Raw genomic sequence first — 16,269 nt, forward strand, 5'->3', positions numbered from 1 at the left:
AATGACTGTTACACTATACTAAAGGCTCACAGAAAGGGATAGGCTTGTTGGGAAGGGAAAAGGGACATACTTGTTATGTAAGACAATCAAGCCTTCATGTTACCCAGACCAAAGAGACATTTTGATGAATGGTATGTGTGACGGACAGGTCGGGGTATAATGGCCGTGAGATAGGCAGTCTCTCACCATTAGTTTTCTTCATCGTCTCCTGTAGTCTATATTAATGTTGACTCGCCCTGTACAAGTTGATTACCCATGAGGCGAAGCAGATGCTGGGAGTTGTGTCTAACTTTGGACCTTTGTCCCCTGTTTTGGAAAGTTGATCTCTTGTAGTGGTAGACTATGTAAAAACCAGGATGGTGGCTCCACTGTCTTGGCCCTCGCATAAAAGTACTGAATTTTACTCCTTCCTCCCTTAAAAAGAATGCAGGATTCATGCTCTTTCATCCAATTTCATTCAGAAGATAAATATTTCAGGATTCCATTCTCATCCTTTATATCATGATAATACTGTCTCTTTGGAAATGACCTTACAATTATAATGCATTCTCACACCAGATAAATAGGTTAGAGATTAAAAAGATTGGAAAAAAATAGAAGACGAAATCTTAAGCTTCATGACAGATTGAACTCGCTCTCATACAAAAAATTCCAACATGTCCCTAACCATTTCTACAGCTTGTTAGACCACAGTAATAAAAACATATGATGATAAAAAGGGATTGCTTAAGGATTAAGCATCTGTATGGGTAGCAAAATGGTCATTTTGGGTTTAATGTGGTCAGTGGGATTTCCTGTATGATAACTTAGGGAACATTTGACATGTCTAGTTGTCAATGGTGCAGCCACCTAGTAGCAATGTGCTGTATATCATAGCAGTGCGTCAAGAGCTATATTGTACCAAGCATTGTGGGTAAATGAGTTATGATCCTGGTAACAACAGGAAAGGCTGATGTCGGGAAACGTGATAACAGGTTGACACAATGGAGGCCATTTGTTGTTAGAATGCCAGGCTTTGTCGACTAGCCATGAATCTAGAAGTAATTCAACGATAAAAATGCGTGATCATGTTGAGGGTGTAAGTGGAGAGATAGGCGATGTTTTGGAGTAGAGATTCTCCTTTGTCCAGTCAAGTGATCTTCCTGTAAAATTTGAATGTGCAAGACTTTGTGCGACTATAAAGATAACTTGTCCTCTATTTTCACTTTGACGACAGATCGTAGTATACATTAACACACGTTTAGGAAGTCAATTTCTATATCTATCAATGGAAACTGTTGATATTTACTTTATTCCTTATATTTCTGAAATGGAAACAACTGATGATACTTAATTAAAACACATTAAGAAATTATTACCAATTTTCTAAAAGATGAAATTTAATCTCACATTTGAAAAGAACACTGAAAATTATGGCAGTATGTTAAAGGAATTCAAAAAATTGATGAAGTGATAGTTGGTATGAATTGATAAGACATTTTGTAAGATGTTTACAAAATTTGTGTGCAGTGTTAAAACTTAAATATAAAGTAAGTAGTTACTCTGACAAGGGCAACAACTCCATCTACTGAAAAATATTTAGCTTACAAGGACTACTAAAGCTTCAATTATAACATGTCAATTAAAAATATTAATGTTAAAAGAAACTCAGATTTTAAAAATTTATCAATAAATGAAATGATTCTTAAAAATAGAAAAAAACAGACACCAGTGAGAAGGCAGCGGTATGATTGTAAATCTTCCTTATTGTCATGATTAACGATGTCTCGTGGAAAGACTGGGTAATTTTAGCTTGATACTTAGCAAGATTTGTTTCAAACATTGTGTTATGGTGACTGTAGAAATTTGTAAGATAGATATATAGATCCATGTATGCAATATTGAAATAGTTTCAGTAGTCCCTAGAGAATTCCTGTTGGAAAGGTTGAGCAATGTTGGCACTCATAGATCTGATCAGACACCATTAGCTGAGCTGACGTCTCGGTCTGTGAGGTGCTAGAACGCAAGTAGATAGTAAATATATCACAAACCAGTTGTATAGTTTTATATTGTCATATTACAATCCAATATTTCTTTGTAAACATCAGTAACTATCAGTATTGATTGTAAAATGTCAGTATCATAGGATTTTTGTTTGTGGACATTGAGTGATTTAAAAAATAATCATAACATTTTCTGGAAAATGATCCCAACCTTTTTTTGTGAAATTTGCCTTATTCTATCAATGTCTATGGTTACCTTACTTAACTCCTGCAGTAGCAGTAGACTTATGCTTAATGCTGTTCATTGTTTTTATGTTGCATAATCACCCTACCCCTGATCTTGATCAAGAAGTATTATGTCAGCACCGTAGGGATATTGTAAGATCAATATGGGTGACAGAAATTAAAGAAAATTGCACAAACCATATGCCAAACATGTCAGCCGTAGTTAAATTAAGAAAACATTGAATTTTGTCTTATTTAGGAAAGAGGATTTCAAAGTTCAGTGGTATTTAAAAACAACAATGACTAAATCTATCTGTTTACATGGTCAGAAGAGAAAGGTGATGGTCAGCCAACTTTGACCATTTCCTGTTTTGCATTGGATGATCAGAGGTCATTCGGCTAATTAGATGTCCAGCTGTGTCCAGCTAGTAAGACATTCTACACTTGTATCATCATTAAAACAGAGATAGTGAAACATGAGTCAGACACAGTTTTAAAACTGCTTTTGATCCTGCTTTGTGTATCATGCTAAGAACCATAAATTACCGCACCAAGCAGTGGTAATGTACGTAGCTGTCCAGGGTTTGATTCCTGTAACGGAGGTGAAAACGTACAAGGCTTGGATTCCTGTAACGGAGGTGAAAACTTAGGAGGGTTTGATTCCTGTAACGGAGGTGAAACTTACGAGGGTTTGATTCCTGTAACGGAGGTGAAAACGTACAAGGTCACCTGTCTGACCACATGGGTTCTCCCCAGGTCTCTCTGGCCTGGTCTGATCCTAGGAACAATTCTGTAAATATTGAAATCTGTCCCTATAAACATAACCCTTTTTGTAAATATTGTTGTAAAAAAGAAAGGAAAAGTGAATAAAGCTATTTCCTTTTACATGTATGGGAAAGTATCTACAGATATATATATATAAACTAGCTCCCATTAGAGTTGCATGACCCCATAACCCCAATATCGATTGGTGCAGAATAAAGCTGCTTGGCTTGTCAAAGTTATAGTGTCTGGGTTTTGGAGGATTAGGGGTATGAGGTGACAAATGGGGGACACATGTACAGAGTTAATCAATATGTGCTATCTCAACACTGGGCAAAACGAAATATCAAAATCTGCCATCACTTAAACATACAACATTGTTATCCCAACTCTATAATACCAAAGCACTTACCAGTAAAAAGAAAAAAAATCTAAATATATACAATTTTTTCAAATGATACATTGTGATTTTAAGATTTTGTAGGCTCAGCAGCTTTTTTTCCTAGGTGTAAAGAGGTTTAAAAATGATGATTTATGTTGAGAAGTGTGTTGGGGGAAGGTAGGGGTTAATTGATGTGTGTTGTGTCCCTCTAGATCTGCTTCTAACCTGCAGTATTGTATACATTATTAATGTAATGACACCACAGAGAGGCTATAAGTAAAACCCTTTAACCTTTGTGGAACGTTTTTGGCCATTGATTTCAAACCAGCTAGTTCTAAATTATTTACCTTGCCAGCGAATTGCCATAAGAAACGGATTTCTTTTGGAACAGTGTGAGGTCGTAGTTCTGGTCGCTTTCACCAATCAGCTTCATTGGGCACGCACAGGTAATTACCTGTAAACAAAAAAAAATCCCCCAAAAAAGTTAATTGTAGCATTGATGAAAAAATAGACTGGATCCTTGGTAAAAACACGAAATTATGTTGTGGAATCAACTTTCAGGAATCTGACCAGTCCAGCTTTTCATTGGATGCTTTGTCATTGCACCTGGAAAGAAATAAATCTTTATTAGCAAGAAGTAGGTAGTCCTGAAGTCAATTTGACAGGTGATGTATGTTCAGAGAAGTTGTTTTAATTGGAATTGATAGAGTCTAATAATGATAGATCATCTGAACTCTTGTATTGCTTTCTTTATCACGGTTGGAGCAGTAGGAACTGGGACAACAAGGACAAATTGGTTGAACTTGTAAACCCTCTTTTGTAGGTACTTTCAGCTTTATCAGTTTTGGAACAATACTGATGGAAAATGTTTCATACCAGGTGCGGAGAAGAAATTAATGAATATTTTTAATCTCTTGATTATTTTTATAAATGGAATAATGTTGGTACAACAGGACCAACCACACAAAGTAAGGTAGCTTTGAAGATTGTCCATTAATCAACTGGTCTGGCTAAGTTGATCAGGGTCATCTATAACCTTACAATGGAACTATCAGGTTAGGTCAAAAGGCTATTTATTCAAGAGTTTACATGAAGCAGAAAATAGCCACAAGATGCTGTCAAGTTCTGTTTCCTGAATTCTGGGTTACCGTGGATGCAGATTAATCAGGCAAATAGAATCATTGAGGACCACCAGGTCAATCAGTGTTATGATCAGCTGCTGACCAAAGGCCATCTAGCTCCTATTTATCTGTTGACAGCAATTGATAAAACATATATAGATCACAATTTATGTAAAGTATATACAACACCATAATAGATATCAGTAACAAAGGAGCTTCCTCTTTGTACACTGTATGGGATCTCACTTATTTCTTGTTTCAAAATATTACATATTTTATGAAATTTTCAGTCACATTAACACCTCTGTCACTGATTTGTTAGAGTTTTTGAAAATTATTAGAAAAAATATTTTATTTTCTTTAACAAATAAATTTTACAAATGTTTCAAAACGATGTTTTCTGTAGAATATTAGATTTTGTTCCTCTTCATCAGAATTTTAAGATATCTGAATAATTTTGTGTGTGGTATAAATCTCAATGAACAGAAATATATACATTACCTAAAAGTTTTGAACTGTGAACTATGAACATAAATCAATCCCACTCAGAAAAAGTGCAGACATTCCCAGGTCTTCTGCTAATATATGCAAGATTTATGCTGTTGGCTTATTGAGACAGAATGCATTCACCATATCGCTTCAGCTTCTGACGTGTGTATTTAATGATTAATTACATTTAAAGCGTTTGGAGAATTTTAGCCCGATTTCCTAAGACACCTGTCAGCATGATGGAAGTAGGATATCGTGTTTGATTCATAGGAAATGGTGTTTTTTTCCCACAAAATTACTTTGGGGTGGGGGTCAATCATAAATGTGATAACTTGTTATTTATGTTTTTTCATACCTATATTTAGAACCACTTTTTCAAGTGAAATTATCTAATGAGCCGTATTACATGTGTTGAGTGTGCAGGAATGGGGCATGGATGGAGGTAGACTTGGGGTGGGGCGTGGTGGCAGGGAAGTCTTATCAATTCTCAACTTTGTCAACTTTACATGATTTAATCTTTCCGCTTCTGGTTAAAAGACATGATTCAATGCCAAAATTGTACAATATCTAGCATTGGAAACGTTAAGTTATGACGATAATGTACATAAACCAACACCAAAAATCTGCCAGAGGGCGTTAATCAAAAGGAACATTTACGTATTATCAATAAATAATGTTAAAAACACAGAAAAATGCACTGTTTTGTTTTCTTTCTGCAAGTTTGAAATCTATAACTGTGATATGTGTATGATATTGATTATGATATCTTCACAACTGAAAGTTACAACACCAGAGCGTAATATCTTTACCAGTCAAGGCTGAAATTATTACATGACAGTTATAGTGCATTGGTTTGTAATTCTACTGAACAGCTTTATACTTGGGTGGGCTTATTAACAGACATGGACTTGTTGTCAGCAATATAATGACATAGTTATAAAAAACATTTTATTGTCTTCTCTGTGAATCTTGTTCCTTATTAAAATCAAAGTCAGTAGAGCAATGACCACAGCAACCTGAGGTGAAGATCTCAAGTGTGTAGTTCCAAGTTCTCTACCTGTTGTGGGGTGTGTTTGTCAGGTGAAGATCTCAAGTGTGTAGTTCCAAGTTCTCTACCTGTTGTGGGGTGTGTTTGTCAGGTGAAGATCTGAAGTGTGTAGTTCCAAGTTCCCTACCTGTTGTGGGGTGTGTTTGTGTGTAGTTCCAAGTTCCCTACCTGTTGTGGGGTGTGTTTGTCAGGTGAAGATCTGAAGTGTGTAGTTCCAAGTTCCCTACCTGTTGTGGGGTGTGTTTGTCAGGTGAAGATCTGAAGTGTGTAGTTCCAAGTTCCCTACCTGTTGTGGGGTGTGTTTGTCAGGTGAAGATCTGAAGTGTGTAGTTCCAAGTTCCCTACCTGTTGTGGGGTGTGTTTGTCAGGTGAAGATCTGAAGTGTGTAGTTCCAAGTTCCCTACCTGTTGTGGGGTGTGTTTGTCAGGTGAAGATCTGAAGTGTGTAGTTCCAAGTTCCCTACCTGTTGTGGGGTGTGTTTGTCAGGTGAAGATCTGAAGTGTGTAGTTCCAAGTTCCCTACCTGTTGTGGGGTGTGTTTGTCAGGTGAAGATCTGAAGTGTGTAGTTCCAAGTTCCCTACCTGTTGTGGGGTGTGTTTGTCAGGTGAAGATCTCAAGTGTGTAGTTCCAAGTTCTCTACCTGTTGTGGGGTGTGTTTGTCAGGTGAAGATCTCAAGTGTGTAGTTCCAAGTTCTCTACCTGTTGTGGGGTGTGTTTGTCAGGTGAAGATCTGAAGTGTGTAGTTCCAAGTTCCCTACCTGTTGTGGGGTGTGTTTGTCAGGTGAAGATCTGAAGTGTGTAGTTCCAAGTTCCCTACCTGTTGTGGGGTGTGTTTGTCAGGTGAAGATCTGAAGTGAGTTTCCAAGAAATGGTACATGCTGTTGTGGTTTTGTCCAAGGGGAAGATATTTTACTCCATTTAGATTCTCTTGATGGCATGTGACAGGCCTCCAGTATGTTGTTCAGTGAAGATACCACCAGCTGTTTCAAGGAGAGCCTACCCCAAAGTGACCCTTGCTGTTCACAGAGCTTATAAACCAAACAAACAAATATAAAAGCATGGACATTCATGTTTTCAAAAATTTCAAACATTATTGCCATTAATAATATCAGTATATTGATGTGTATCTGCTTTCCTTCATTTCTGTGTTTCTTTCTGTTTTGCAATCATTTCTGGATTTCTAATTCTCTACAACTGCCTGTGAGTATACTGGATAGGATTTTCTTCTTTTGCATGATACCAGTTAAAAACTTTCTTATCTTCTCAATTTCAGTGTGTTTGAATTTTTTTATCTAAAAAAAATAGTTTTAACCATTTGTGTCAGCACAGCTGTGTCAGTAAAATTCGATTTGAGCAAACTTTCTTCCTACTAAGCTTTAATCTATATATTTTCAGCCTACCAATTCTTCATATTTGACTTTGAATTTTTTTTATATTTGGGAAATTGCTATTTCATGGCTTTAAGAAAATTTAGTGAAATAAAATTATTTCATTTTTATACAGAAAAATTAAATTTCAAAGAATTTGCTTTTAGGAAAATATTTGAATGATCAATATATTTAGGATTTCATAGATTTTCAAATTTCATTGCATCCATTATTTTCTAGAACAGTGTGAGTAAGGAATTAAGTGTACAGGTTTTGTTGTCATTTCTGATACTACTAGTATAGTTTTGTCTGATAATGGAAATATAAAATTTTATTTCTTAATACAGAAGATGAAATAAATTCAAAACGTCAAAAAACATGCTCATCAGTCATTCAAGATAAAAGTTCTGATTTTCCTGTTACGAGACTAACACAAGCCTTTAATACAGTGCAATGTCTCGATCATCTTGATCCGAAGTTTTGCATACATCCGAATGCTGGTTACAAACTAACACATCAATGGGTGATTTAGTTTGAAGTTTGCCTGACATAGGTACATTAATGGTGAAGAGAAACAGGTACTTTAGAAACCTCCGTAATGAAGATCATTTACTTTGTGCATGATAAGCGTTGTTTCTCCGATTGGTAATTAGGATTTTTGTTTTTTGTTCGCACAATCAGGCAAAAAATATTTCGATAATTGTAGAAGAGATTCCAACTTCAATTGTGGGAAAAAAATTGTGTAGTGTTTAAATTCATTTACTGTGTGTTGTGTCAAATTTATTTTCTAGTTACATTCAAATGAATTTCATTATTCAATTTTAGATTTCGAGTATAAAATGTGTTTCAGATATTATGGTGTTGTCTAGTATTTGATATCAAAATGCATAGAATTTAGATACTGGAGATAAAAAAGCATCTGCTTAACCAATTCTTTGTCACTTTAAATTATAAAACCAATTTTTTTGACATTTTGCAATTAATTTATTTATGCAGATGTCATGAATTTCACCATCTTTTTCTGATACTGGAATACTTAGTGTGTTTGATCATCCTACAGGCCAAAAATCTGAATTTGACAAATTTTGAATAAAAATTGATTCTAGAAAGTTTACGCAAAAGCTGTGGAGAGCAAAAAATTCATTTTTGATTGAGACAGTGCTTGCTTGACATCTTCTGAAAAATGATAAGGATTTTTTAGCTCTTGAGATTTAGAAAACAACTTGAAGTATTCTTCATGCAGAGACAAAATTGTATAAAAATTGGAATAATATTCTTGATTCTTTCTCTTGATTTTGAGAAAATAAATCACATTATAATGAAATAGCTATGGCTATTATTTTACATTAAAACAAAAGCAATCACTTCTAATTGAATATACATTTTTAAGCTTTAAGTTAACATGTATATTAAATAAAGTCTCGGCCTAGTCCTAGGTTAGGAGTTGTTCCAGGAATTCTCTTGTGTATAACCATTCAGATAACCAAACAGATAATACTTTAAACCTTTATTAAATTAATTCGAAAAAGTCAAGCTCAAGAACAGAGAATTTACAATTTTTTGGTACGGATTATGGTGCCTTTGGATCTTCAAATTCTCAAAATGATTTTATCCTTTAAGATTAAAAATGATTGATAAAATTAATAGTTTTTTGTTATTTAAGTACAATGTATATGAAATCATAAAGGGAAATAACACATTAATTCACAGGTATGGAAAAGGTTTAAAGGGAAATAACTCTTTAAGATAATCACAGGAATGATGTACAAGAAAATAAGATTACATACACCCTTAAACACAAACCACATGTATATCAAGACCGCATATATATCACAAAGGGAGATAACTTTGACACAGATTTTAGGTATGATATGTAAGGTAAGACATTTACTAATGTGTTTGTAGAATTCAGAGTAGTTATTGTATATTTTTAAATCAATTTTCTTTTTTTTATCAGGAACTCCAGCCAAATTGGACTTAGATTATGCGATGAAAAACATAAGCAAGTACCAAACGGATAGTGTTCGTATCAGATGTGAGATATCAGGAAATCCGCTACCTCGCTACAAGTGGTTTAAGGATACAGTTCCCATCGGAGAGAATGAAGGTCGTATCAGTGTTAGGCAAACTCCATGGGGATCACGGTAAGTACATGCAAACCTAGAAAGGTTTAGATCATCATCTGGGAAAAGTGGTTACTATGGTTTTGATGGAATTACAAATTTAGGATCTGTAGTGTGTTTCTGATTGATAAAGCTAAATGGGGACTTTAAGTGTGTCAAGTATAGATGTTAGCATTTATATATCAATCATGAAACAGAGAGCCCATTAAGTCAAAAGAATTTCACACATCGAAAACAAATAAATGAAAGTTGATTGTTTTAGTGTATCCTGTTTCTCGAGGTCAGTATTTTTCTACCAGGTTGATATGACACCACATTGACCTCATCTAACGTCCATAATTGATAAATATTTGAAACATTGAGCGTCATGCTAAGCATGGGCTTATTGGAGATAATAAAGACGTATATATGAGTTAATATTTGATGAATTTTGTTGATAAACTATTGATTATGAACACAACATCAATATAGATAACATTAAAAAGTACTGTTATCTATAATTAATCACTATATGGTGGCATGTATTCCCAGATACCGTATTTATCCAACAATAAGGCCATGTCTGATAATGTTTAACCATATTTATCCAACAATAAGGCCATGTCTGGTAATGTCTAACCATATTTATCCAACAATAAGGCCATGTCTGGTAATGTCTTACCATATTTATCCAACAGTATGGCCATGTCTGGTAATGTCTTACCATATTTATCTAACAATAAGGCCATGTCTGGTAATGTCTTACCATATTTATCCAACAAGAAGGCCATGTCTGGAAATGTCTGACCATATTTATCCAACAATAAGGCCATGTCTGGTAATGTCTGACCATATTTATCCAACAGTAAGGCCATGTCTGGTAATGTCTTACCATATTTATCCAACAATAAGGCCATGTCTGGTAATGTCTTACCATATTTATCCAACAATAAGGCCATGTCTGGTAATGTCTTACCATATTTATCCAACAATAAGGCCATGTCTGGTAATGTCTAACCATATTTATCCAACAATAAGGCCATGTCTGGTAATGTCTTACCATATTTATCCAACAATAAGGCCATGTCTGGTAATGTCTGACCATATTTATCCAACAAGAAGGCCATGTCTGGAAATGTCTGACCATATTTATCCAACAATAAGGCCATGTCTGGTAATGTCTTACCATATTTATCCAACAATAAGGCCATGTCTGGTAATGTCTAACCATATTTATCCAACAATAAGGCCATGTCTGGTAATGTCTTACCATATTTATCCAACAGTAAGGCCATGTCTGGTAATGTCTAACCATATTTATCTAACAATAAGGCCATGTCTGGTAATGTCTAACCTTACTTATTTCTGTTCAGTTAAATTATCAGAAAATTTTCACCCTCAAAAATTAAAATTGCATGAAAATGTTGACCCAATAGGCTTATTGAAGAAGCAAAATGAAGTTAATGAAAATTAAAGGGTTATACCATGCTGGATACTCTGATTTCTTTATCGACATATCAGGGGTTTTATCTGTATCAATATCATTACCACCATATATACTCAAAATAAGCCATAGAGACCAAAACACATAAAAAGTCAAGGGTAAGGCTTATTACCAAACAACACAGAACAGCAGTAATACAGGAGCTCTTCACAAGGGTTAGGCTTATTACCAAACAACACAGAACAGCAGTAATACAGGAGCTCTTCATGCTAGACATGGCTTTATTAACAGCATAATATTATGTATGACATTTTCTTGTTAAGACTCGAATCAAACCAAGTTTGACTGTAGTTTATACAGTAATAACCTCCATATAAATCCAAGTTTGACTGTAGTTTATACAGTAATAAACTCCATATAAATCCAAAGTTCATGTAATGGTGACTGCAGGTATACACTTAACACAGCCTCATACCTTACAATAAATGCAATTATGGAGAAACCAATTATCTCAGGCAAGTAAAATTACTGAAATTGTACCTAAGCCACTGTAATTAGTTGTTGTACTTCTCCAAAATTAATTCACAAGTAACAAGCGAAAGAGATGCCTGATTGGCTTTTGATTGAGAACCCGAAACATGTGTTGTTAATTGAAAGAGTACTTTGGTAACTTTGGCAGTCTGGTGCTTTCTCTGTGACACCAATCTAGAGAAAGGTATCGAGAAACAACGATTCTGATGAAAATTAAAAGATCAATCACTGATCGACCAAAAGATGTGGTCCATCCGTTTTGTTTCATGTAGCAACTTTTTGTGGAGTTACTGGATATGGTGCACTTATGTTCCATTTCTGATTGATTATATACATATGTAACATAGGTCTTTATATACATATGTAACATAGGTCATTATATACATATGTAACAAAGGTCATTATATACATATGTAACATAGGTCATTATTTGTTTCAATGCCTTCGATAGGATTTGAACCCGGGATGTCTGGCATACCAGTCTGATGCTCGACTGATTGAGCTAAAGAGAAGTTCTCTCTAGCCCAGCGGCTAGTATGTTACCATGGTTACACATATTTGTGGCTTTTGTCTGTTAAATATACATAAAGATTTCATATTTGGAGAAATAAAGAATTAATTATTTTGTTTAAATAACATTTAAGTCACTGTGGGTTCTCTTTGTTATGATTTAAGAAATAAGCAATTGAACATTATCAAAAATTGTGGGCAGCTTATCACTGAAAGACAAATGGATTAACAAACATGGCAATAAATAAGGCCATTTTTATTGGCAATTTTAAGAAGAATGTATTAATCCAGAACTCTCTATAAAGTAACCAAATTTTGTCATCCGAAGAGTGTTAGCTTAAAATAGGGCACACTGTGTTACTTTTTTCATTTTATGTAAATTTGATACCAAGCTGTGGTGAAAAAAACAAGTTAATAGTCATACAGTAGGACGATTACACTATTTGCTTTACTGTTAAAGTGTGGTGTGGGATCGTCCTTGACGAGATGGACCATGGGTTGTATGACTAGAACTAACAAGATGCCATCTGGTGGCAGATAGGGCAGATCACTTGTAACAGGCGAATGATAGAATGGTGCCATATCGGTAATTGAAAACTGAATTTACCCCCATAGAAAAAAAAATTGGAGACAGCGATCTTAGAGAAAAGTGAGAAAATAAAAGATTTAGATTTTGGGATGTCAAGCACGAACAAGGTTCTCCATTATTCCCAGCGAACCCTGGTAGTCCCCAGCTCCCTCAGGGGTTGACAACTCTGAGACTTATGGCCATTTCGTCACCGGAGTTTGGTTAGGGTCAATTACTTTATGGGACTCGGGCATGAAATCTTTTTATTTTTAATTTCTGAAGATTGTGATTTAAAGACTTAGCTTTCAAATTATTTTTGAGAAATTTTCTTTTTTTTTGTGTGTTGAGGTCTTATTTTTTTTAATGTGTGAAAGTCATTTAAAACCAAATTATGACAAATTGTTCTCTTTTAGAATATTGATACATTTCAAAATCAACTTGCAGCTAAATGAAGCACAAAAGAATAATTGATCTAATTTCATAATTAAAATAGAGATCATCTATTGATGGAGGTCTGATCTTTAAGGTCATTAAAATGACATTATGACAGATTGTGGGGTTCTAGGATGATGATACATTGACAGGAAACCCTTTCTTTAGGTCTATGAGTTTATATGTAAATGGCTTTTCATATATAATTACAGCCATTTAGAAAATTTGTGTAAAATGTGTGTGACATTTGGATGACTCCTCCCTGTGTTTTTTCTGAGTGGTTATGATATTATGGAAAAGATATTTTGGTTCAGGACAAAAATTTATTGCCACAAACATGAAGATTTCAGACTTGAAAAAAGAAAATTGATGTCTTTTTAGTTTTGAAAGAGCAAATGAAACAACTGATGTGTTGGAATTGCCCATCACAAGCATGGCCTTTGTAGACTCATTCAGGAATGGTATTGATTATTTATGTTTTTTTTTTTTTTTTTGTAAAAGATTGACAAATGAGATAAAAAAAACCCATGTAAATTGTGAATTATCTAAACTGCTTTTTCAGACCTAGGATACTTTTATCAACACTTCATTATAGTATTTATACTGATCAGACACCTTAATTAATCATAATGATAGAAAAACAAAAAAGGTGATTTATGTCCAGTGTTTAGTGTAAGAGACTTAACACAATTTTATGTGTTAAATGTCTGATTAACAGTCAAATCTAAAAAGTTTGACATGCCATCCGTTCATGAGCTTAAAAATAAAAGAATAAAAACCCACACAGCCTCACTCTTATTTCTTGAAGGAAAACTGCTGTAATCTCATTCAGAGGGAGACCCAGTAAATTCCTTATCTAAAGATTAATATCTTGTGTAGCTAAGAAGGCTTAAAATTTCCAGATATGCAAGGATTAATTGAATTTGACCTTCATCTTGATTGATAATACAGGTCAAGGTCGATGAGACAACTCTTCTTAACATAAAAGAGCCAACTGACTTAAACCTGTCTTATATTTTTTATACTTATCACTGTAAACAAACAACAACAAATGTTTCTCACACACAATAAAAACTCTGACTGATTACAGCCACAATGCCAAGTCGATTGATGATCATGATATTCTGCCCGCTCAAAATAATTCCATTTCCTGTCACCTGACCTGATATAAATGAGAAGTTTTGCTGTCCCTGTTTTGGCGAGGTTAGATTTTATATAATGATGTTGAATCACATCAAACTGAATTATCATGATAACACGTTTATTTATGGTCAGGGCTTATAGTGTCATTTTCTCCATTTTTTGTGCGATAAAGCCAAGATCTGCGATTGCCGGCAATATATTACTCTGACAACTAACAGATTGGAACGAAAAGTTGTCGAAAGCAAATCAAATATATTTTACATTGCATTGATTTTTCACTGTCTGTTATAAATGGGTTGATTTAATGACTAAATTTCTGGTGTATTGGCTGCCAAAGTAGTACAAAACTTGTTTAGATCGTTTTAAATGAGGTTTTGTTTGAAGAAGATTATTTTGTTTAATGATTTTCTGATCAGTCCTGTAATATAGAACCTCTCTAGTTTGTTACAAATGCATAGGTGTTTGTTTATAATTCTAGCAAATTGAACATTTACTCTGTGTCAGAACCTCTTGTATCTGAACGCATTGGTCTATATATCAGAAACTTTGCAATCCATACACTCTGATTTCTTTCTCTAACTAAACTGAAATGTTTTTTTTTCAAACTTTTGAAATAGAATACACAACATCAACCCACAGCTTTATAAAGATATCAGATTTTGGATTTTTCTTCAATAGCAAATGTTAAAAATTAAACAATTTTATGTATGTTTCATTTCAGAAACGACTCTATTTCCCTATATATAAGCCATAATTTCAGATAAAATAGTATTCAGGTTTGAGTCTATATATTCTAGAGTAGTGTTGAACTTGGGATATGGCTTCATCAACTTTTTGCCAAAGATGGCTACTAGTCATGAAGGACTGAACAGATTTTGACCAAATTTATTCAGAAGCATCCTTTGGGAAAGGTGAACGTGTAGGGAACACAAGTTTGCATAGATGTAAGGTCTTGGCCCTGTCAGGCAATAGGGATGGGGTCCAACAGGGAAAATAGAAAAACTCTTTAGAAACTTACTGTAGAAATGAATGGATATACCTGGTAGTATATATATATGATCAGATGAGAAGCAACTGTAGATTCTTGATATCAGAAATCATTTATCACTTCTGTCATTGAACAAAACATTTCCCAAAACAATTTGTCAGTCATATATGGCATTACCTGTCATATACAGAGTGAAATCTCTTTGTTCCTTATTATACCTTATGGTTACTGTATGCAAAGAACAACAGATAAATTGGGGTTTTCTGCACTGTGAAATCATATTTTTATGAATAGCGAATCTTACATCTGTTTGACTACAATGTCAAGAGACGTAAGGGAAATTATTACAGAAATTAGTTGTCCCTTTAGGCCTCTTGTTATACAACCTTGGTCAGATGATGTAGCTAAACATAGAGTTTCATTAATAATCTTATGTATATGTAGCTGTCTCTAAATCTGTTACCATGGCAACACAGTAGAGGGTTCTGTTTAGTTGAAATTGAGATATTTCCCAATGGAGTTGAAAATAGGTTTTATAGGATTTAAAGAAAAGTAAACAGAATGGTACCATTTTCGAGAAATAAATGGTTGCCGTATGCTTGCTTTGGTAATGAAATGATATAAAAACTTCTGTAGGAAGTATAATTAATTATCACGGATTACAGCTCTAAATTTTATATCCTAAATGTTTACCAGCTGATTTACATGTTTTATTAGGCTGAAGATTGAGAAACTGGAGCCATACGACAGTGGCTGGTACATGTGTCGAGCGGTCAACAAGGCTGGACAGGTCAACACAACAGGTTTCTTAGAAGTCAAGGAAGGTAGGTCTGACAATTTTGCTCATTATCAGGGTAAATATCTCCATGAGAGGAACTGAATCTGTTTGACATGACTATCAGAGGGACAAATTCTGCCTGTATTTCAGTATAATTATATAGTGTTATTATCTACCATCACTATAAGTTGGATTACTCACTGACTAAGATGAAACCTGATTATAGTTTTCTGACTTGTTTTCACAAGTTTACGATCTATTTATTAGGTCGCCAGAGACAAAGTCTCATTTTCGACTTCTCAAAAATTCCTGGACCAATTTCATTGAAATTTTTGCAGAACTATTCCCTGGCCAGAGATGAACCAAAATAGTGAATTATATGGTCCCCACCCAACAG

General features: G+C 34.4%; 1 protein-coding gene across 1 annotated transcript in view; it reads left to right on the forward strand.

The window, feature by feature from the left end:
* The first annotated feature begins 5,393 nt into the window (after window positions 1–5,393).
* The window catches only part of LOC132561383 (inactive tyrosine-protein kinase transmembrane receptor ROR1-like), a 29,420-nt gene continuing 18,544 nt past the window's right edge, over window positions 5,394–16,269 (forward strand). Inside the window, 3 exon segments of the mRNA XM_060226107.1 lie at window positions 5,394–5,403; window positions 9,334–9,520; window positions 15,812–15,918. Of these exon segments, the coding sequence (XP_060082090.1) occupies window positions 5,394–5,403; window positions 9,334–9,520; window positions 15,812–15,918 (304 nt within the window).

This window comes from Ylistrum balloti, unplaced genomic scaffold (genome assembly GCF_031769215.1).
Source record: "Ylistrum balloti isolate Yb309-2 unplaced genomic scaffold, AGI_CSIRO_Ybal_v1 Utg371196, whole genome shotgun sequence".
Lineage (NCBI taxonomy): Eukaryota > Metazoa > Mollusca > Bivalvia > Pectinida > Pectinidae > Ylistrum > Ylistrum balloti.